Below are 23,498 nucleotides of genomic sequence, written 5' to 3'. Positions count from 1 at the left end.
GTTTCTCCAAAGGAAAAGCCTTTACAAAGTCTTATTAAGCTGTTTGTGCTGGGCTTCTTAGTACTGGATGATGCCAGCCGTGGTCTGTGTTGAACCTGCCTAGGTTCAAGTTCCAGGAAAGCAAATGCAACATACACCAACATCTGTTAAGGCAAGTGGTCAGTGGGGCATGGTGTCATCAATATGCTGATGACACCATAGTTCTCTTTCTCCAAAACATCTGAATCAGGAGAAGCAGTCTTGGTTCTAAACCAGCGCCTGAATGCAGTAGTTGGCAGGATGAGGGCCAACAAAGTGATATTTCATCCTGGTAAGATAGAGACTTTGTAGGTGACCAGTTCCCAGGTCCAGGAGTTGGGGAGTTCACTGGTTCTGAATGGGCTCTTCCTGCACTGCAGACAGTGCCTAAGTAATGTTCGGTGCAGTACTTCCTTCCCCTGCTGTTGGGCAAACTTCACTGTGTTCCTTCCCCATTTTGTTATCCCCAGTCTCCTGAGAGGATCAGACAACCTTGTAGCAGCTGTCCATTGGAACGGGGCTTGACTCTCCTGGCTGGGAGACGCTCATGGGGGAGGCCAAGTTTACAGCAGCTTCTGAGAGTGCTGCTTGCCCCTTATCTCCATCCCTGTTTAATATTGTTCCTCCTCCTCCGCACAAGGCAGCTACTGGTGCTAAAGAGATGGGGGAGCTGGCCAACTGTACTGCTCTCCCCCACAGGGCAGCATCCTTCAGTGGACAAGCAGGAAACAAGAGGGAAGACAGGACTCTCCAGGGCGGCTCTGTGTGAAAAAGTTCTTTATTGTGTACCTAGTTTTGCTTAGGCTAATGCTCAATACCTTTGCATTCATCCCTCCTAGCTTTCCCATTATGCTGGTTTGGCTTGCAGTATCATGAACCTCACAGCTGCCAAAAGCTGAGCAGGTACAAGACAAAACGAGGGACTTTTCCCTGGGTGGCTGGCTTGTAGGAGAAAAAGAAAAAGGACAGTTGTTGCTAATTTCTTGTGCAGGAGCCAGATGTTTTCTCCCAAGGAAACCTCTCTGGGGTTTTGTGGGGTGGGGTAGAGAGTATGCATTTCCCCAGTAGTGTGGTTTGTGGCAAATGCTGGTCCTACTCAGAGTAGACCCATTGAAATTCATAGACATGACTCACTTGGCTCCATTCATTTGGGTGGATCTGCTCTGCATAGAATTGGCACGGGATACTACTACCCAGTGGGCCAAGTCAAAACAAAATCGAAAATTCTTTCTAGTAGCACCTTAGAGACCAACTGAGTTTGTTCCTGGTATGAGCTTTCGTGTGCATGCACACTTCTTCTTCTTCTGAAGAAGTGTGCATGCACACGAAAGCTCATACCAGGAACAAACTCAGTTGGTCTCTAAGGTGCTACTAGAAAGAATTTTCGATTTTGTTTTGACTATGGCAGACCAACACGGCTACCCACCTGCAGTGGGCCAAGGTTAGGGGCTTGTTGTGGAACAGTGTCCTTTTCAGAGGGGCTGTTGTTGTTGTTCAGTCGTTCAGTCGTGTCCGACTCTTCGTGACCCCATGGACCAGAGCACGCCAGGTACGCCTATCCTTCACTGCCTCTCACAGTTTGGCCAAACTCATGTTAGTAGCTTCGAGAACACTGTCCAACCATCTCATCCTCTGTCGCCCCCTTCTCCTTGTGCCCTCCATCTTTCCCAACATCAGGGTCTTTTCTAGGGAGTCTTCTCTTCTCATGAGGTGGCCAAAGTACTGGAGCCTCAACTTCAGGATCTGTCCTTCTAGTGAGCACTCAGGCCTGATTTCTTTAAGAATGGATAGGTTTGATCTTCTTGCAGTCCATGGGACTCTCAAAAGTCTCCTCCAGCACCATAATTCAAAAGCATCAATTCTTCGGCGATCAACCTTCTTTATGGTCCAGCTCTCACTTCCGTACATTACTACTGGAAACTGATCCTGCATTTTGGCAGGAAGCCGGGTGGGCGAACGGGCTCTAGAAAGCAAATTAGCTGTCACCCCGTCCCCCTGCTCTGTTCTTCCCCCTCATATTCTCAATCTTGGATTCTGAATGTTTCAGTGTGTTTATGGCATCAATTTGGCTGGAATGCAGAAAGGTGCCTGAGGCTGTTCCCGTCTCCTCTGATGGCGAGAGAGAGAGAGAGAGAGAGAGAGAGAGAGAGAGAGAGAGAGAGAGAGAGAGAGAGAATCTGGCAATATGCTTCCCCCCCTCCTGCCCCTCCACCCCCCCTCCTTCCTCTCCTTCATTTTGCACCCTCAGATTGTGTGATGATGAGCAGGGTTCGGAGCATCCCAGAAAGAGAAAACCCTGCCCTCTCAACACAGGAACCCAATGAGATCCACTTTTTTTAAAATACAGTTGGGAGAACCTGTGGCCCTCCCAAAGTGGTTGGACTCTAACTCCCATCAGCCCCAGCCAGCATGGCCAATGGTAAAAGATGATGGGAGTTGTAGTCTGCCAACATCTGGAGGGCCAGAGCTTCCCCCCCATCCCTGTTTTATTTCCCTCCACACCTTTAGTCATTCACTGGGTGCAGGAAGCCTGCCGGAAAACCATACCCTACTTTTTCTGTGGAAGATGCGTAGCTGTAGGGAATAATTAATAAAGAGCCGACGTTCGGCACATGCATCGAGGCCCTTCATTTTAGCTGCATCGAAAGAGTGGCTTCCAGCTAGTTCATGATGTGGGTTTAGGACCCAATGACAGCTTTCGAAAGTGGTGTGGTGAGCATTCACTCCTTCCTGAATTGAACAGGTTGGGTCAGTCGGAGGCTGGCAAGGTAATGGTTTGACCAAAGGACTCCCTTGGTTCATTCCAGTTTCTGTATATGATTTGACAATGTTGAAGACTGCATCTTGTTCTGTTGTGGCAACAGGTCAAGAAATAATAACTGGGAAGAGTGCGTAAGCAAAATGCCCTGTTCTCCTCCTCCTCCTGCTTCTCCTGCTGACTAGATGAGACCGTGCTTCCCAGTCTATCAGGTGGCACTGAGTCTCAACAGATGTCTCGGTTTCCAAAATTAATACCTGTATGTGAACCAGGTACATAAACCTAGCTTGAGGCAACCAGGCTCTCTTGGGTGGAAACCAACCTGGAGGACAGGTAGATAAGATGCCAGGAGGTATACCTGCTTGTAAAACAGGAATGGCCTTGTCTGGAAGAAAATAATTCAAAGGATGAGACTGATTTTCTTCAGCAGGAGATGCCAGCGTACAAAATGCCTTTGTGTTGTTAGGACTGCAAGCTTTTGATCACTTTAATCAACTCCTGTTGATGTCAGCAAGGCTTAATTCATCTGTGGTTTCAGAAGAACACTGCTTCCAACCATGTAAGCAGAGCATACCCACCACTTTCTCTATGCCATGACTTCTACTTTCTATGACTTCTGTCATGTCACCTCTTATTCGTCTTTTACTCCAGCAAAGTTGCTGCAACAGCTGCTTCCAGGTCACAGCTGTAGCATGCTTTGGTTCATGAGAACAGTCGGTAGAGCCTGAGACTCTGAATCTCAGGGTCGTGGGTTCGAGCCCCACGTTGGGCAGAGGTTTCCTGCATTGCAAGGGGGTTGGACTAGATGACCCTCAGGGTCCCTCCCAATTTTTGATTCTATAAACTAAAAAGCCCCAAATGCTGCGACCTTTCCTCATAGGGGAGCTGCTCTATCCCCCTGATCACGAATACAGAAATGAGTCTGCATGTGGTTATATGTGATGGTGAAAAAGTTTGTCTGGGAAGCAGATTAATAGAGCCAAACAGTGTGGCACGACATGGGAGACATACAGGTGAAACTCGAAAAATTAGAATATCGTGGAAAGGTTTATTTCTTTCAGTAATTCAACTTAAAAGGTGAAACTAATACATGAGATAGACTCATGACATGCAAAGCGAGATATGTCAAGCCTTTATTTGTTTTAATTGTGATGATTATGGCGTACAGCTGATGAGAACCCCAAATTAACAATTTCAACTTTGGGGTTTTCATCAGCTGTACGCCATAATCATCACAATTATAACAAACAAAGGCTTGACATATCTCGCTTTGCATGTCATGAGTCTATCTCATATATTAAACTCCAGTAGCTAATGAAAACAATTGCTTACATAAGTGGACTTTTCCACGATATTCTAATTTTTCGAGTTTCACCTGTATGTATGGGGTCTTCTGCTGTTTAAAAAAAAATGCTTATATCAGCTGTCTGAAGGGCAATTTGAACTGACACCATGGTTCTGGAAGAGAAGGTTTAAGACTTCATAAACACATCCACACCATTTTCCCAATTAAAATTAATTGGCACCAATGGGAGTGTTCTTCCAAAAGCAAACAACAGGCACAGGACAGGGACCATAATCGTGTGTGGGAGGGTGAAGGGTTAACAGCCTTCTTACCCTCCATCAGGGTCCCAGTTTGGATCAGGGCCTCTGCACCTGCTCTGTACTCTTAATAGCATGTGGCTGGGTCACATCAAAAGCCCACGTAGCCAAGCATCCTGTTCTTACAGCTGCCAACGAGAAGCTTGTAAGCAGAACAGCACTCTCATCTCTTGTGATTCCCAGTAAGCAGTATTCAGAGAGTTATTGTCTCTGACAGAGGAGCCAGAACATAGTGATCATAGTGATCTAATCCTCCTTTTACACCAGTGTGGTGTAGTGGTTAAGAGCGGTAGTCTCGTAATCTGGGGAACCGGGTTCGCGTCTCCGCTCCTCCACATGCAGCTGCTGGGTGACCTTGGGCTAGTCACACTTCTCTGAAGTCTCTCAGCCCCATTCACCTCACAGAGTGTTTGTTGTGGGGGAGGAAGGGAAAGGAGAATGTTAGCCGCTTTGAGACTCCTTCGGGTAGTGATAAAGCGGGATATCAAATCCAAACTCTTCTTCTTCTTCCTTTAAAGCCATTCACACAGACAACTGTAAATTCTTGCACACACACTTTTTTTTAGTTTTCTGGTTTTGTGCAAATCTGAGAGACCAAAAGAAATGCTGTGTGTGGATGTGTGTGGGTGTTGTTATGAGAAATGAAAGTATTAATTTAAGGAAGTAGTGAGCATGGCAAGGGGAGTAGCAGAAAGTAGGTTGACCCACCCATTCTGAAACACTCTTTGATCCTGAGTGGAGTGGTCTGCAGCCCATTTCTCCTAATCAGGTTGTCCCTGTGTTGCATAAACCCAAATTTGCAGGGGGGGGGGGAACATCAAGGTTGGCGTTCATAGAATCATAGAATTGTAGAGTTGGAAGGGGGGTCCAAGGGTCATCTAGTGTTGTTTGAGGGTAATGCCATGTGGACTATGCAAATTAGATGTGAACACAAACAACAAGATGTAAACAAGCCCTGAGTGGTATGCCAGGTTGGGTTGGAAAAGGTAAGGAGTGGGTGGTTGACTGGAAACAGTCCAATGATGCAAACATTGTGTGTTTTTGTGAGGAGCTTTTGGGCACCAGTTTGCCCAAGTTTTCTGAATGCTGCTGTCCAGTGTAAATAATTGGGCCACCCCTAGTCCTGGTTTTGCCTGTGCGCTTTCCTCCATCAGGCACAGAGAGGAAAGCCAGAGAATAGCTCCTTAAAGCTGGCAAGTGTGTCGACTGCCACCAGGTGCCCTCCAGGGTGTGATGCCAGTGACTTTGCCATGCCCAGCCCCGCAGCCCCCAGCCAATGGAGGAAGCTGTCAACATTGCTGCAACAGGAAACAGTCGTCAACCTCTCCTCTGGTGGGAACTGAAGACTTTGTGCCCAGGATCAGTTCCCACAACTGGAACTTCCTGGCGTCACTTAACGGGGTTCGCGCAATCTTTTTGTTAGAAAAAAATGTGCCGGATCTAGGGGTTGGACTGAAAGATCAGAAGATCTTCTTCCAGTCTTCTCTCCCTCTCTGCACCAGCCCCTCGCACCAACCCGAAGCATAATTTATCCCTAGGCAAGGAAGAGAGGCAAATACAGGTTCAATGATTTTACATTAACAGCCTGAGCCTAAGAAAAATTAGTTGCATTTTAAGGCTGCTGATTTCAGTGGGATTAGGTGTGCTTAACTCTGCAACGTGTGGGACTGTAAATGAGCAAACAGTTTGTGGGGAATCAGCTGCTTTCGTGGGTCAGATGGGATGACTCAGCAAATAAATTTTGAAATACCAACTTCAAAAAAAATTGTAGTTTCTCTGGAACCCTGAAATTATACTTCCATTCTCTCTCTCTCTCTCTCTCTCTCTCTCTCTCACACACACACACACACACACACACACACTTACTTTTTTGGAAGGAAGGAAGGAAGGAAGGCAGGCAGGCAGGCAGTACTGTGCCAGCCAGAGGGATTCTTCTGGCTGTCAAACATCAGTAGTTAGGTACAAATTCAGTGCACACAAATCTGTCCTGCCTTGGCACTAGGAACCTTCAGGGGTGGGTTGAAGCCTGCTGTGATCAGCCTCAAACTGAATAAATAGACAGAAGGAAACCAGCAACTGGATAACTGGAAAGAGAACTAATGAAGGGCAGCTATAGAAAGACAGTAACTCCAATTTACATATAGTGCCATGTTTGAACTGAGTCATCTCCAGTAAAAGCAGAAGTGAGGAACCTGTGGCCCTCTGGATATTCCTGGACCACAACTCCCATCATCCCCGATCACTGGCAATGCTGGCTGAGACTGATGACAGCTGGAATCCAACAACACTTGGAGTGACAGGTTAGCTACCTCTGAGTTAAAGGATCTCAGTTAATAGGGTCACTTGGAGGCCAGGAAGGACCTCTTTGCCCAAGGACAGGGAAAGCCACTACCTGAGTGGACAACACTAGACCCAATGGACCACTGACTTGACTCTGTTTAAGACAGCTCTTGCATGTTCACTTCTAATGAAACAGGCTATTGCTGCAATAACCAAACTAATTTATCAGATGCCCCCACACTTTTCACTGCTGCAGACATAACACAGGTATTTTCCTAGATGCTAGTGGTGTAATCTCAGGTTCCTGGGTCATTGGGACAAGATTGCCATTAAGCTCCTTGGTGGTTCATGCATCCGTATGTGTTGAAGCACTGAAAGTTTTGAGATGAAGTCACTGCTCGTATTTACAATCAACCTCTCCTTCCCATCCACCACTTTCTGTATAGCTGATAGTAATTGACTTTTCTGTTCTGGCTGACGGATGGCTCTTGTGCAGTTGGAAAGTTTGCACACACCTCCACATTCATGGAAAAGATGTTGCTTCTTTTTCTGTTCTGTGATGCAGAGTTGGAGCAGTGCGCCCCTCTCATTATGGGCTTCTGTTGGGTGCTGGGCAAGAGGCCATGGGTGTAGCCAGGGGGGAAGGGGGGGGGGCTAAATCAAATATAAAACACTTAACTAAAAGTAAAAATTGTAGAAAGATTTTGACAGTTTTTTCTGAGCACTTGGGGTCAAAAGAAAGTATTTTAAGCAACTGTTGTTGAGACATTTTGTTCAGACTCTGCTAGACCAGTGGTGGCCAAACTTGGCCCTCCAGCTGTTTTTGGACTACATCTACCATCATCCCTAGCTAACAGGACAAGTGGTCAGGGATGATGGGAATTGCAGTCCCAAAACAGCTGGAGGGCCAAGTTTGGCCACCGCTGTGCTTGACAGAGAGGATAGTGACAGGTGGGTGCCCTCCCCCTACCCCAACATAAATTCTGGCTAGACCCATGCAAGAGATTGAACATGGCAAGACCAAGCAATGCCAAGGAAGATATGGTCTCCTGGATGGGCTTGGACGGGCGGGCAACAGGGCCAATGTCCATGAAAAACAAGCAAGGACGCTGCAAGGTTGATGAGGACCGTGTATGTTGGGAACAAGAGGAAAATGCTTCCCCCTCTGACACGCTCTTCTCTGCCCTCCTCATGTTAGCAGCAGGGCTGCCTGGCTGTGTGGGGACAATGGGGGAGAGCAAGTGAGGGAATGTCTGCGCACATGCTGCTCCTGCGCAGCACAGTCACAGAGCCAGAGCCCGTGCAGAGCTGCTTCTGGTTTGAATTAGCAGGCAGGCGGGTCAGGCTAATTGGGACCTTTCAGATCCCGCCAGTGCAAGCTAGAGGGATGCAGGAAAGAATCCCTTGTGGCCAGAGTCCCAGTCAGGCAAAGGAAAGCCACAAGGCGGGCGGGGGAGGGGGGAGGGAAGGGGGAGCAGCTGCAGGGTAGAGTCATGTATCTGTACAGTCTTGGGGAGTTTTCGGGAAGAGCAGCAAGGGAGGGACAAGAAGCAGCCCCCACCTATATAAGGCAGAAGCTATCTGTGTTTGCGTTCAGAAAGTGATTACCGTAGTACCAGTTAGCATCCTTTAACCATAAGCTATCACCATAAGGGTGGCTGTGCACGGTAGGTTTTTTAAAATCTAGTATAGGCACTGGAAGCACAGGATCAGAAAAGGACTGGATTATTTAATCTGGGATTTTTTTTATAAAAAAAAACAAGCACTTGTGAATGCTGACTTGCAGCCTTGGTGAAGGGAGGGAGAGGGAGGGGGAATTGAACTGTAGGGCTGCTTGAAAAGAGAGGAGACTGTGGTTTAGGGGGATGGATTTATCACAAGCCTACAGTAGAAGTTAGTTACAGAAATCCTATGGGGTAAGAAACAAGGACTTTCTCTCTCTCTCCCTGCCCCCCAAGCCTCCACTCGATCTGTGCCTGGCAGGGTAAGGGGCTAGACCACTGTTTTATGGGTGGGGTGGGGGCATTGACCCATCCTTTGGCAAATCCAAGGGATTCTTTCACTGGCTTGTGGCACCCTGTGGTTTGCAAGTTAAATCTGCCTTCCCATTCTGCCAGAACTTTTGCTTTGAGGTTATTGTGGGGTTGGTTGCATTGATTCCACCTCCCAACCCTCCGAGCTCTGGAAATCTTCTGTTTGTTGCCACCCCCACAAACTGGCACAGATGATCAACGAGGTGGGTGGCAGTGGTGGTGGGATGGGACCGGGGGGGGGGGGAATCTGCTTGTGGAAGAATTCTCTGGCCACTTAATACATTGAAGCACATGCAGATTAGAAGCTGTTTGCTGATTCGGCGAAGTTTTAAAACAAAACAGTTAAACAAAACAAAACAAAAATCCTGTTTTTCGGTTAGGGTTAAAAAGCAGCATCAAAAATACCGGTTCAGAAGTGACCAGTTGCCAGCCTAGTGATGGGGAGATGGGGGTCTGTGGGGCTAGGGTGGTTGCTGTTTGCAAGGCTTTTTTCTTTTCTTTTCTGGAAACTGTGGGGCACCGGGAGGCTGTGGAAAAACTGAGCAGAAGGAAGGAGAGGGAGCAAGGGCCTGGTTTGGCTGCTGTGCTGCAGGCAGCGGAGGGAAGGACTGCCATGGAGCTGGGTCATGCGGAGGTTACTGCACCCAAAGGGGGTTCTTGCAGAGTTCATGCCGCTGGCTCGCTTGACGCTCGCTCGGCCTTCGCGCTGGAAGGAAAGGGAGAGGCTTCAGGGGGTGGGGGAATGGAGAAGAGCGGGGTGGAACAGCCCGGCCTGGCCTGGCCAGCTACTGGCAAGGAGCCTAGCCCAACCAGTGGAGAGGGAGCCGGGCCTAGCTCGCGAGGGGGAAGCCCAGTTTAACCAGCAAGAAAAGCTAATGTTGGTTTGCCCCCAGCAGGTGAGGGGGACAGGAATTAAGTTTGGCTCAGCTGCTGGTGGGGCGTAGGGGCAGTGGGGGACGACGACGAGAGATGGGGATAGCTGAGCCAGGGCTGAAGGGACGGGGGGCAAAAAGTAGGCCATGTCCAACTCAGCTAGCAAGCGTGTTTGTGTTGGCTCGCTGAGTGGAAGCTGGGGACAGGGCAGGGAGGAGGGTTTTTTTTAAAAGCGTATTTTGTGCAGTGTGAGTGTATGTGCGAAAGAGAGAGGGAGAGAAAAAGACATCCCATCCATTGGGGAGAAGCCAGGCACCACTGTGTCATTGGTGGAGCATCTCAGCCATTGTTAGAGTGAAGCAGGTAAAAAATACAATGAGAAATGAGAGTGTAACAAACAAAAATAAAATGAGCATACAGAGGGGAAGAGGAAACCGGGAGACTACTGCAACTAGCTGCATACAACAACTATCGCATTAAGAAGAAAAAGGCATACCCTCCAACATTTCTCCGGTGAAAATAGGGACACCTAACAACAACAACAGCAACAACAACAATTTTATTATTTCTGCCCTGCCCACCTGACTGGGGTGCCCCAGCCACTCTAGGTGGCTTCCAACATACCGGTATATGAAAACCTAAACTTTAAAAGGGACGTGGGTGGCACTGTGGGTTAAACCACAGAGCCTAGGGCTTGCTGATCAGAAGGTCGGCGGTTCGAATCCCCGCGACGGGGTGAGCTCCCGTTGCTCGGTCCCAGCTCCTGCCCACCTTGCAGTTCGAAAGCACATCAAAGTGCAAGTAGATAAATAGGTACTGCTCGCTCCAGAGGGAAGGTTAACGGCGTTTCCGTGCACTGCTCTGGTTCGCCAGAAGTGGCTTTGTCATGCTCGCCACATGACCCGGAAGCTGTACGCCGGCTCCCTCGGCCAATAAAGCAAGATGAGCGCCACAACCCCAGAGTTGGACACAACTGGACCTAATGGTCAGGGTTCCCTTTACCTTTACCTTCTAAGGAAAAGCAGTACATTCCAGGATCAAATCAGAAACCGCAACAGCTTCTGTAAATCCGGGACTTTCCCTGGAAAATAGGGACACTTGGGGTGGGTGGGGGTCTGAAAAGTTGAGTCAATATGGTTCTCAATAAAGCTTCTTCACATATTTATCTGTAGAGCAGGGGATTTAGTGGGCTGTGCAGTCAAGCTAACATAGGAGAAACTCTTAACACCATGTCTAACAAAAGTGCTCTGTTTTAGATGAGCCAGTAAGGACTCTCCATTTGCGTGTCAGGTGTTCCGACAGTGCAGTGTCCCATTCTTTTGCTAGCCGTTCCTCTCGGGAAGGAGGTGAGACGGATTTCCATAGGGAAGCCACTGACATTCTGGCTGTGCAGGCTGGCTATAATCAGAGCATGTTATGAGCCATGGTCTCTGGCACTGCCATGAACGCAGCTGCTGGATAAAAAGCGGATTCTGCTCCGGGGGGTGTGGGGTGGGGAGTTCCACATAAGTCCTAATGACTGACTAAGACAGAAGACACCCATGTTCCTGTTCCTTGAAAGAAAGAAAAAATAGAGTGGGGAGTGGGGACTTGCTCTGCCCTGAGGGAAGCATTCTCTTGTGGGCAGCCTTCCACATGCCAGTGGTGGGCAAACCCACAAATGTAAATTTTTCATTTGTACAGTGAGCTAGTTCCTGCACGTTCTCAAATGCCCCTCTCTATCCTCCATCCAGGCAAGGAAGTAGTTTCATCAGAGCAAAAACACCCCAAAGAGGGTGAAAAGCAAAGCCAATGAAGGGTGTGGCCAATGAGGGGGCCTGGGGAGGAGAAGAAGAGTTTGGATTTGATATCCCGCTTTATCACTACCCGAAGGAGTCTCAAAGTGGCTAACATTCTCCTTTCCCTTCCTCCCCCACAACAAACACTGTGAGGTGAGTGGGGCTGAGAGACTTCAGAGAAGTGTGACTAGCCCAAGGTCACCCAGCAGCTGCATGTGGAAGAGTGGAGGCGCGAACCCGGTTCACCAGATTACGAGTCTACCGCTCTTAACCACTACACCACACTGGCTCACTGGAGAGTTCTGGGGGGGGTGTGTCAGATAGAGAGGGCTGAGGGGCTGCCTTTGGTCCCGAGGGCTGAAGTCCCCCACACCTAGTCTAGACCCAGTTTCGGAGATGAGCTGCCTTGCCAAACACAAATGGTATGGCTCACTACTTGTGCAAAATCATAGCTCAGTCAGTACAGCATGAGACTCTTAATCTCAAGGTAGTGGGTTCGAGCCCCACATTGGGCAAAAGATTCCTGCATTGCATTGGGTTGGATTTAGATGACCCTCATGGTCCCTTCCAACTCGTATGATTAATATTCTATTAAAAGGCTTCATGGTTGGATTGGGTAGAGGACACTCAACAGACGGCTCCTTCCAAAGAGGAAACTCGAGCGGCAGAAATGACAAGGAGGCATGTAGCATCTTAAAGATGAACATGTCCTATTATGGCATAAGCTTTTGTGGAGCAGAGTCAACAGGAGGAGCTTTGCGGGACCCTTTTCTTGAGCTGTTGTTACTCTGCTTTGAGGGCACTGGGAACAGGATCAGTTTCCCCACCCAACAAAATGTAATAGTTGGCTTAGGCCTGCCGACTCTGACCCGGTCCAACTGGTAGCCAGTCTGTCCATCAATGACATGGGATTACAGTGGTTTCTCAGAATAATGCATTCCTCATCCCTGTCACTGATTTGGCAGAACCTAGATTTTGGCTGGGAGAGCAATTTGCCTGCAAATCACATGGTCAGGGATGCATCCTATGATGGCCACAGTTATGGTTTGGGCGTTGAGGGATGTTGGTGAGATGAAGGTATGCAGCTTGGGAGTGTGTGTGTGAGAGAGAGAATTTAAGCCAACACTCGTGAGAGAGGCACGTTCTGAAAAGGTGTTGGTTTCTTATGCTTGTTTATATGATAAACCTATCAACATCTATGTGAGACAGAGAGTAGAAGACTCTCAGAATATATTTAAAACTGAATTTAGTTTTTACTCCTGCTTTTTGGCCAGTGCTATTTGGTCAGTGGCCCATCTTGTCCAGCATCTTGTTCTCAAAGTGGCTGAACATTTGCCTGTGGGAAACCCGCACGCAGGATTTGAGCACAAGAGCCCTCTCCCCTCCTGTGGTTTCCAGCAACTGGTATTCAGAAGTGTTGCTGCCCCCATCTGTGCAGGCGGGGCAGAGCCATCGGAGCTAGCAGTCATTGATAACATGAATTTGTCTAATCCTTTTTTAAAGCCATCTAAGTTGGTGGCCATCACTGCTTCCTGTGGGAGCATTTGCAACTTGCCCGGACCCTATTTTAGCAAAACTGAAAGCTGTTCAAACGAGGGGCTTGTCCACGCTTGCCTCTCCTCCACATTTTCTAGGCCTGGTCTGTGCTTTAAAGGCCCATGTCCAAACACTCTTTAAAGCTGAATCGGAGCAAACAGCAATCCGCAGAAAACCCGGATTGCCATTTGTTGCACTTTAGCTTTAAAAAACAGGTTTTTGTGGGGAAAGCTCCAGAGTTCCAGATTATTATTTTTTAAGCTCTTGGACATGGTGGGGGGTGCCAATACAGCTCCTTGCCAAGGGTGCAAGGGTCCCTAGGTATGCCTCTGGCCCTAGTATAAAAATAGTATTCGGTTGATTTGTTTCATTTTGCCTGGAGAAAGGCTTTTATAGTCAGGTACTGCCATGCCAATGGAAGCCTTTTCCCTAAACCTAATTACCATGTACGATTTGGAGGGGAGGGGTCACATTGTTTGGGGAGTAGAATGTTAACCCTTGCCTCCCTATCTGTGACCCGCCCCCCCCCAATTCTCTCCTTCTCCACACATGGCAATTTGGCTTTTTTTGGCAGGGGGAAGCTTCCATTGGCACCTATGGGAACTACCCCCACTCAAAAAATAACTTTATTGCTGTGGAGGGGGCAGAGTTAAGGAGGAGAGGCTGTAGCCTGGATCCAAAGGCACTGTGGGCTGGCTGTTCCTCATCCCTGCAATAAAATTTGGCTCAATAATATTCCTCTAACTTTAGAAAGACAGCAGGATATTTTGTCTGAAGCCAGACTTGCCGCCTATGACAAATAAGAGCTACCCCCAGGTAGCCAGTTTTGAACAGCTGTGCTTTTTAGCAGTAGTTTGATCTACAGGAATTAACAGGTGATAATGTTTATTTCCATGCTGTGAACGGGTTTTACCTGCTGATTTCTGCACATCCAGCTCCGGCATCCTTGACATAACCAAACTAGTAGCAGGCCAGCCTCCTGGACTGAGCAGATCTGGGCTGGGTTTTTACGTTGTGTTTAAAGCAGTTGTGCAATTGCTTTGCCCACCACGTGCCCAGCTAACCGCTCTACTCAGATTTACTGCACCACTACGAAGTTGCTGAATTCAAGGTTTGAAAGTGTGTGGGAGAGAGAGAAAAAGCGAGAGACCATACAACCGAGCACTGAAAGAGAAAGTTTGTACAGTGAAACCTACCTTCTCAAATGGCTCCATTGACAAACGTTTCGGCTCACGAACGCCGAAAACCCGGAAGAAAGTGTTCCTGTTTTCGAACCTTTTTCAGAAGCCAAACGTCCGACGCAGCTTCCGCTTGAGTGCAAGAAGCTCTTGCAACCAATCAGAATCCCCGCCTCGGTTGTCGAACATTTTTGGAAGCTGAATGGGCTTCTGCAACAGATTGCGTTCGACAACAAAGGTTTGACTTTGTTCTGCATCGTGAATATACAGGTGAAACTCAAAAAATTAGAATATCGTGGAAAAGTCCACTTATTTTAAGCAATTGTTTTCATTAGCTACTGGAGTTTAATAAATGAGATAGACTCATGACATGCAAAGCGAGATATGTCAAGCCTTTGTTTGTTATAATTGGCCCTCCAGCTGTTTTGGGACTGCAATTCCCATCATCCCTGACCACTTGTCCTGTTAGCTAGGGATGATGGTAGATGTAGTCCAAAAACAGCTGGAGGGCCAAGTTTGGCCACCACTGGTCTAGCAGAGTCTGAACAAAATGTCTCAACAACAGTTGCTTAAAATACTTTCTTTTGACCCCAAGTGCTCAGAAAAAACTGTCAAAATCTTTCTACAATTTTTACTTTTAGTTAAGTGTTTTATATTTGATTTAGCCCCCCCCCTTCCCCCCTGGCTACACCCATGGCCTCTTGCCCAGCACCCAACAGAAGCCCATAATGAGAGGGGCGCACTGCTCCAACTCTGCATCACAGAACAGAAAAAGAAGCAACATCTTTTCCATGAATGTGGAGGTGTGTGCAAACTTTCCAACTGCACAAGAGCCATCCGTCAGCCAGAACAGAAAAGTCAATTACTATCAGCTATACAGAAAGTGGTGGATGGGAAGGAGAGGTTGATTGTAAATACGAGCAGTGACTTCATCTCAAAACTTTCAGTGCTTCAACACATACGGATGCATGAACCACCAAGGAGCTTAATGGCAATCTTGTCCCAATGACCCAGGAACCTGAGATTACACCACTAGCATCTAGGAAAATACCTGTGTTATGTCTGCAGCAGTGAAAAGTGTGGGGGCATCTGATAAATTAGTTTGGTTATTGCAGCAATAGCCTGTTTCATTAGAAGTGAACATGCAAGAGCTGTCTTAAACAGAGTCAAGTCAGTGGTCCATTGGGTCTAGTGTTGTCCACTCAGGTAGTGGCTTTCCCTGTCCTTGGGCAAAGAGGTCCTTCCTGGCCTCCAAGTGACCCTATTAACTGAGATCCTTTAACTCAGAGGTAGCTAACCTGTCACTCCAAGTGTTGTTGGATTCCAGCTGTCATCAGTCTCAGCCAGCATTGCCAGTGATCGGGGATGATGGGAGTTGTGGTCCAGGAATATCCAGAGGGCCACAGGTTCCTCACTTCTGCTTTTACTGGAGATGACTCAGTTCAAACATGGCACTATATGTAAATTGGAGTTACTGTCTTTCTATAGCTGCCCTTCATTAGTTCTCTTTCCAGTTATCCAAACGTCCGACGCAGCTTCCGCTTGAGTGCAAGAAGCTCTTGCAACCAATCAGAATCCCCGCCTCGGTTGTCGAACATTTTTGGAAGCTGAATGGGCTTCTGCAACAGATTGCGTTCGACAACAAAGGTTTGACTTTGTTCTGCATCGTGAATATACAGGTGAAACTCAAAAAATTAGAATATCGTGGAAAAGTCCACTTATTTTAAGCAATTGTTTTCATTAGCTACTGGAGTTTAATAAATGAGATAGACTCATGACATGCAAAGCGAGATATGTCAAGCCTTTGTTTGTTATAATTGTGATGATTATGGTGTGCAGCTGATGAAAACCCCAAAGTTGAAATTGTGAATTTGGGGTTCTCATCAGCTGTACGCCATAATCATCACAATTATAACAAATAAAGGCTTGACATATCTCGCTTTGCATGTCATGAGTCTATCTCATATATTAGTTTCACCTTTTAAGTTGAATTACTGAAAGAAATGAACCTTTCCACGATATTCTAATTTTTCGAGTTTCACCTGTATATGCACAGGTCCCAGATATTTACTCTATGAACCCTCTAGTTTCCTTAATTAAATCCAGATTAACCACCATGTACTGATTTTGTACTCACTGATACAGATTAAAAATCATCGCTAAAAATAAATGGGCGTTTACATCATGCATCCTCCTATCACTCTGTGGCCATGTTTGGATGATCCTGCCTTCTTAGGCTATAGTATGCACGAGCCTTTTGCCTGCACATGTGGGCCACAGTTAAACCAAGAAGTCTCTAATTATTTGCAGTTTCCCATGTTGTCTGAACCGGAAAACTATGATTACTAGCTTCAGGATAAGCCAAGAAATTAAAACAGAGTTTAAAGTTAGTTTAACATCATGACTGGTTCCAAAATGGGTAACCAGCTTCATTGGTTTATAACATGGTAGCTTGTTTGCAGCTACTAACCATATTTTCCTAGTTCAGAGGAAATGGAAATCTATGGTTAATTACAGCCTTTCTGATTTAATTGCGGCTTGTGTGAAGGGTCTTCATGCCCATGCAGAAACGCTGTGCAAATCTTAGCTTATTAACCTGAGAAATGAACCAGCAGCTCTTTAACTATCCTGAATTGTACACACACAAAATGCATGCTAGGGTGGATTCCCAATATCTCACTCCTTGTCTTTGAATTCATTGGTACGAATTATCAATCATTGCTTGATGATGTAATTCCAAACCTGATGCCCATTCCACCCATATGTATATAGACACGAGGCAGAGCAGGTGAGGAACAGAACACCTGTGCTCATCATGGGAGACCCTTCTTTGGGTGCCCCCTCCACTAGAAGTCCAGAGGGTAGCTACATGAGAACGGGCCTTTTCTGTGGTGGAACGCTCTCCCTGGGAGGCTCGCCTGGTGCCATCATTGTATATCTCTCTTTGTCTTGTTGCAAGTCACTTTGGGTTGCCCTGGGCAAAGCGACTGACACATTTAATAAATAAAACAAACACTTCCCATTCTTTAACTTGACTATGGAGGAATTGATGTGATGGGGGAATCTGTGTAATAACTAATTAATATTAAGAGCGTAGTCAGGATTTATTTTAGGGGAGCAGGCTTTATGTAGTGGGGGGCCAGAACCAAGTTATCTGCAATTGGTCAGTTAGTTAAGTATTTTTATTTATTTTCTTGATGGGGGGAGAGATGCCCCCCAAGCACACCCCTGGGTATGCCCAGGAGACCTTGTGAGAACACATCTTGTGTTGACACCAGCTCACTTCAGTTGCATTAGCCGTTTCGTAATACACCTTTTGAGGACCTTGCCTTAAGTCTTGAAAAGTGGCGAAACGATAATGGAGGTGTGTCCCCCACACCCCAACCTCTCTTTTCAGTGTTGGCTTATATACCGGTAGGTGAAATGAAGATTTCAACCAGCAATACCAGGGGTGGTGAATATGGATGTGTAGTTTTGCAAGAGCAGTGATTCTGTGAACCACCCGCTTTAGGCAGAAGCTGCACATTTCTCAGGAGAACAGACTTCCCAGTAAATATGAATAATCGGCTTGCCCGTTTGCGAAACTTTGAGAGCTTTTGGCAGTTGTTCCTCCCCTTTCCCCCCGCCAATTCTTCCTGTCATCGCGAATGTGGCTTGGAAAAGAACGAAGAGGATAGTCCTGCATGGCTGTGACCCTTATTATTTCCTTGTTGCGTGCCTGCCGAATGCGTGTTTGCGCGCGTTTCCCAGGTCTTCCTCGGAGCGTTGTTGTGTCCGTGTGGCTGCTGCGTTTAGTCAGATTTTGTGTGTGTGTGCGCGTCGCCTCCCACATGGCCCACCCCTTTTCGGCTCCAAGCCACACCCATAAGCTTGGAAGTCCTTAGCCGCTTTCGCCCCCAATGTAATAGCCTTTTAAGCAAGGCAGCGAAACCGATCGCAGCGCCTGCACTTCCAAGCGACCAGCTTCGCTCGCGGCGTGCGCCTTGCGCGCGTGCAGTCGGGAAGCTTTGCATGTGGGGGCGCAGCCAAGCCAAGCCCCCTGCGCGTCTGCTGTGGGAGGCACGGAACATCTCCAGCTCTTCCAGGATCATCATAATCACAAGCGCACCACCACCACCACCATCCCCACCACCATTCCTTGTCTGTTCCGCCGCCCGCTTCCACGCCAAACGGATTGTTTTCGGAGGGGGAGATGTACGACTGCATGGAGGCGTTCGCCGTCACCCCGCGGCAACTCTACGATGTTACCAACCGGAGCCCGTGCATGCTGCGGAAGTCAAGCCCGTGTTTCGTGGGCTTGGATCCCTTCGGGTGGCCCCAGCCGGCCAGCTTGCAATGTAGGTGATCCGAGCGAGCTCGTGCTGATGTTTGGGGTTTTGTTTTGGTCTGGGGTGGCTCCTTTGGGAGCGTGGGTCCTTTGGGTGGGCGCATGTAAAATAATGAATTGGGTTCCGCGTCCAGCGAGTGTTGACATGGGTGGGGGCGGGGGGAAAGCTTTTTTTTGTTTTGTTAATAACCGCGCGTGGGCGTTGAGCGCGAGTGGATCCGGGTGGGCATCTTCCTAGAGGGCGCTGTTCGGCGTGCCGTCGGACCTGATTGGTTGCTTCGCGTTCCAATTTTCCAACTTTTTCTTTTCCTGCTTCGGAACTCTTGCGCCGCAAAAGAGGCGTGGGGAGGGGGGGAGAGCAAAGAGCGGGTCGGGATCCGAAATTTTATGGGTCTCCCCCCTTCCTCTGCAAAAAGAGGGGGGCTGCGTGACTTAAGCTCTGGAACATTTGTAACCCCCCTCCTTCTGTAATCTGGGCAGCGATCTACTGTGTCTCGGTTACATGGAAACTGGGGATACCTCTCGTTCGTGGCTCTTTTGTCTTGATGTGGAAACGCGCATTATGAACACCAGATGAGGGGAAAACTTTGAAGTTTCTTGGCGACCTGGGTGTGGATGGAGGGGATGTGGTGTAAATCAGAAACGGCAGAAAGGAAGGAAGACTTTCTTTAGGGAGACGATGCCTAGTATGGAAGGCGGGCGCGCGGGGGGGGGGGCGCGTTCATCCTTCACAAAGCCTGGCAGCAGGGGTTTAATTTTTTTACTTTTGTTATCTTTCCTCGATTTAAAGAAAAGAGGGGGGGGGGATTTGGCTGTAGTCTACCACGCCGTGCGAATAGATCGAGAACTGAGAATCCTTTAGTTAGGCAATGTTGCTTCCTTATTTTCGTACGCACACTAAACTGTAGACACTATTGGAATCTGGAAATCTGGAAGTAGAAGCGGAGGCTTGTGGGGGGGGGGGTGTTTGCGAGATCTGTCAAACACCCAAGGGTGTCTCCCAGCGGGTCCTGCGTTCCCTTTTCTCTTTGAGCAGCTGCCAAATCGCTTCACTCCCTCCCTTCCTTCCCCGCTTTTTGGCACCCACCACCAGTGTTTACAACATGCAGAAGAACAATCCTTTGATTTTTACACACACACACACACACACACGGGTGGTGTGGTGCAAAGGCATCTCCCCATCACCTTTGGGGGCACCTGGGGAGGATGCAGGGTTAAGCTCCGCTCCCCTTTCTCCCGCCCTCCCCCCCTCCTTACCCGATGGGAGCTCGCTTTCAAAGCGGTTTCATTTGGAACGGCCCCACCCCAGCCTGGCTGCCAAAGCTCTCTCAAGAAATGTGGCACTTTAACTCTTTCGCCGGCGCCTGGAAATCAAAACGCGTCGCTTCCTGCCTAGGTCTATAATTGAACTGTGGGAGGATTCCTTCTCCCACCCTGAGCGCTTGCATAAGGTTGCAGGAGGCACAAGGAGAATCAGCACCCTTCTTTGTGTGAGGACTGTAGAACACTGTGGAAATAAGAAATTATTATTACTGTGCTGTTTAATAACAATAAAAAAACCCTCAACAATAGCCATTCCAAGGGAACAGAGGGAGGATTCTGAAGCTGAATTCGAGTCAGGGCTCAGTCAGGGACCTGATTTTAAGATCAAGGTTCAGCTCCTCAGAAACAAGTTACCGGTAAATGATAAAGGGAGAAGTTTCCCTGGGCAAGGCCAGAGTGCCTTTCCATCACCGTGCAGTGTGCCATCTAGAATTTGGGATTCTGGATCTAGGCTATGGTTTCAAGATAGGCTTGACAAATACACTGGCAGCACTCTCTTTACAGATAAATTGCTGTGGCTTCCCACCTGGTTTAGGCCAGTTTATAACAGTGCACAGTGCCTCGTTTCCCACTGCTGCTGCTGCTTCAGTAAGTGCTTAGTACCCATGGAGTGCCAAGAACTTTTGGGGGCTCGAACTGATCTGGTCTCTCCCTCCCTCTTTCCCGAGGGCTAAGAAGTGTACTTTTAGGAGGGCAGGAAGGGTCAGGAGCTGACAAAGGAAAAAGTGAGGATGAGACCTGGTGGAAATGCAGGAAAAGTAAGGATGGGCCACCCTAAGACTCATCCTAATATCCAGCACTCTAAGATTCATCCTAATATCCAGCAGAAGCCCAGAAGACAGGGAAAGGCTTTGCTGATGTTTGACTTTTCGAGTGGCACCATGCAATCTTTTATTATTTGGGTACAGGGGATGCAGGGGAAGAGACCATTTGCTGGTGTATGCTGGTGTTAATGAGCACTTTCCTCCTTATTGCGGAAGTAGCTGCAAAACTCAGAGAGGGTTGAGGCATCCCCTCTGCACCAAGTTTTTAACTTTGCTTGATTTTTGTGATGACACACCTCTGTTTTATGGTTTATCTGCCTTGGCATCAGTGATCCTCCACCATCTGGCACCAAAAAAAGTGTCTATCCAGAAGAAAGGGGCAACCGCTTCCGTGAGTGTTGGAAGCAACAGTTGGGCTCTACATGCATACCAGGAGTGGGGAACCTGTGGTCCTTCAGGTGTTGCTGGAACATGACTCCCATCATCCCTTGACCCATTGGCTATGCTGACTGGCGCTCGTGAGAGTTGTAGTTCAGGAACATCTGGGGACCACAGGTTCCCCTGGCCTGATACATACAGTACATGTGACCATCCAGATGTTACTGGACTTCAGCACCTGTCAACTCCAGCCAGCATGGCCAGTGATCAAAAATTGTAGTCCAGCAACATTTGAACGGCCACAGGTTTTCCAACCCTGTTCTGCGTTGATTTTTTTATTTTATTTATTAGGTTTCTATAAAGCCCTTCATCATAAGATATCAGGGCGGTTCACCCTGATGTGCCGCAGATACCTAACAAAAGGTCTGTGTGTCAGACAAATTGGTAAAAAAATAAAATCGTGGACCAGTAACTTTGTTGAACTTTCTTGTAAGTCTTCCTCATGTCTTGGCACCTACAGTGATACGTGGCTACCCACAATGGTTGCTTTGAAAACTAGGCCTTGGTTGTGCAACCGTTATGAAAATATGACATAGAAGGACATGTGAGCTTCTGTATCTATGGAATGGCCTCTCCTGAGTGAATACACAGTCGCAGTGCCACAAATGATATGCCACCCAGCCTTAGCCAGCTTAACTCCCTATGAAATCTGAATCTCTAGATGACATAAAAGTTATGTAATACCGGTGAATGAAACTCTAGTCTGGCATTAGGGATAAAGGCCCTTGCAACAGCAGCAAATTGTGTTATTTTTCATACATATATAACTTTACTAGAGTTTCATAGCAAGTCTTGTTTCTCTCCATATTAGCACTTGAGTTGAATGGCAGGCTCAAAACCACTCATCAAACTTTGTGGCTGAGCAGAGGTTAGACTTGTCACATCTACCCATAGTCATGCCCTGGTTTTTTCTTTTCTTTCTGGCAAGCAGTGTTGGAGATAGATAATAATAAGGCTCATCCACCAAACTGATCTTGTGTGGGAGGTCTGGATCATGGGCCCACTGGCTATTGAATAAGACTAGCGACCCTGCTAGACACCATCTTCATTTTAGAGACCGTAAACATTGCTAGAAAAGTAGACACAGGACCTTGAATATTATTCTCCACAATTCTGGGCGCAAGCACAGACATTTCTAGTGGGTGAGGAATTCAGCAGCTTGAGAATCTCTGCTTTCATTGCAAAAAGAAAGAGGCAAGCCAAGACTTTAGTAGTCCTGGATGCAAACGCTCATAAGAAGCTTAGAGTTATTTAGGTTTTAGGTTAAGTGTGATGTGCGTGTGGGAATGTGGCAGGATAAGTGCATGCGCAGCGTACAGTATTTGAGTGTTATAGGCAAGATTGCAAGTGTGTGATGGGAACAATGTTTGTTTACATAAGCATGTGATGCCTTGAAAGTGCATTGGTATTGCCTGTGTGCGTACAATTATGCAAGTGCAGTGACCATGATGGGCATCATGTTGGCGGGAGAGGCATGTGGCTATGATCAGTCCGGGATATGTGAGCACTCTGTGGGGTGTGTGTATATTATGGTGTGGAAGAGGTATGGGACAAGCTCTCTGCCATCAGGAATGCTGCTGCTGAGACAAATGGCTTGTATAGTGTCCCAGCTGCAAACAGTTTACGGCTGGTTATAAATGCCTTGTTTGAAGCTCCGGCAAGGCGAGGGCAGGAATTTCCTCAATTTCAGCAATTTAGGCTTTTAAAGCCCTCCAACAACCCCTACTCCTCGAGCAGGATTAAGCAGGGAGGGGGGGAGGAAGGGCAGGAACAGCAGGGACCCTGAGTTGGCCAGTGTAGATGGGCCACTGGCTTTGTGCAGGGGTTGGTGGCCTTCCTGGCTGATGAAACAAAAGAGGAGTGGTGGTGAGGTGGTTAGTGGTGGTGGTGGGGAATGTCTCCCAGACTTGTAGAGCTAAAAGTGCTCTGCAGCTGCCGATGGCATCTGTAAGAGGCCGCTCCAGATTCTGTCCCGTTCCTTCGCTTGCTTCCTCGCTGGCTGCTTAGCGGCTGCCGGTGAATTGATTTATAAGAGATTCATCAGCAGATAAAAGGACCCAGGACTGCTCAGAGCAACACTCAGGATTGCAAACTTGGCACGCTCTGTTTTTTTGTTTTTAAATGAACCGTAAGGAGGGCCCCTGCTTTGGAATAAACCATGCTTACTTTGGCTTGGCTTGGCCTTATTCACCTGCATGCCATGAAAGCTGCTGTAGGAAAGGACATGATCCACCCAGGCAGTCCATTAGCGTAAATGTGTGTGTGTCTGTATACACAAAAAGCACCTCTCCTTTTCTGAATCCCACCCAGGATAGGCATGCCTGTGTGAAGGCTGCCCTACCCTATGGACGAGTGCCCTGCGGGAGGAGAGTTTTGGACGAGGCTGCTGTTTTTTCTTAACTCAGATTCTCTGGCATAGCCCTTCTTCAACCTGGTGCCGTGCTGGTTGTGGTCTGATTTGAGTTGTTGTCCAAAACATCTGGAGGGCACCAGGTTGAGCAGATGTGGGCATGCATGCTTTGCTGTGCCCCATATTGCTGTCTGTCCCTCTCACTATAAACTTCATTGCTAGGCCTCATGTGTAGGAGCA

The 23,498-nt window shown here is 47.8% G+C and overlaps 1 protein-coding gene across 2 annotated transcripts in view; it reads left to right on the top strand.

Annotated features, from left to right (window-relative positions):
• Positions 1 to 23,498, top strand: part of RARG (retinoic acid receptor gamma) — a 66,987-nt gene that overhangs the window by 7,994 nt on the left and 35,495 nt on the right. The window contains exon 1 of one of the 2 annotated variants that reach the window (XM_033138591.1): positions 17,994 to 18,393. The exons of the other annotated variant lie outside the window; for it this stretch is intronic. Within the exon in view, the coding sequence (XP_032994482.1) occupies positions 18,249 to 18,393 (145 nt within the window). The 5' untranslated portion in view covers positions 17,994 to 18,248. Of the gene's footprint in view, positions 1 to 17,993; positions 18,394 to 23,498 lie in introns of those variants that run through there. 2 annotated transcript variants of the gene reach the window in all.

Source organism: Lacerta agilis, chromosome 2 (genome assembly GCF_009819535.1).
Source record: "Lacerta agilis isolate rLacAgi1 chromosome 2, rLacAgi1.pri, whole genome shotgun sequence".
In the NCBI taxonomy this organism is placed as follows: Eukaryota; Metazoa; Chordata; class Lepidosauria; order Squamata; family Lacertidae; genus Lacerta; species Lacerta agilis.
Note: the sequence above shows the minus strand (reverse complement) of the source record. Positions and strands in the feature narration are given on the sequence as shown.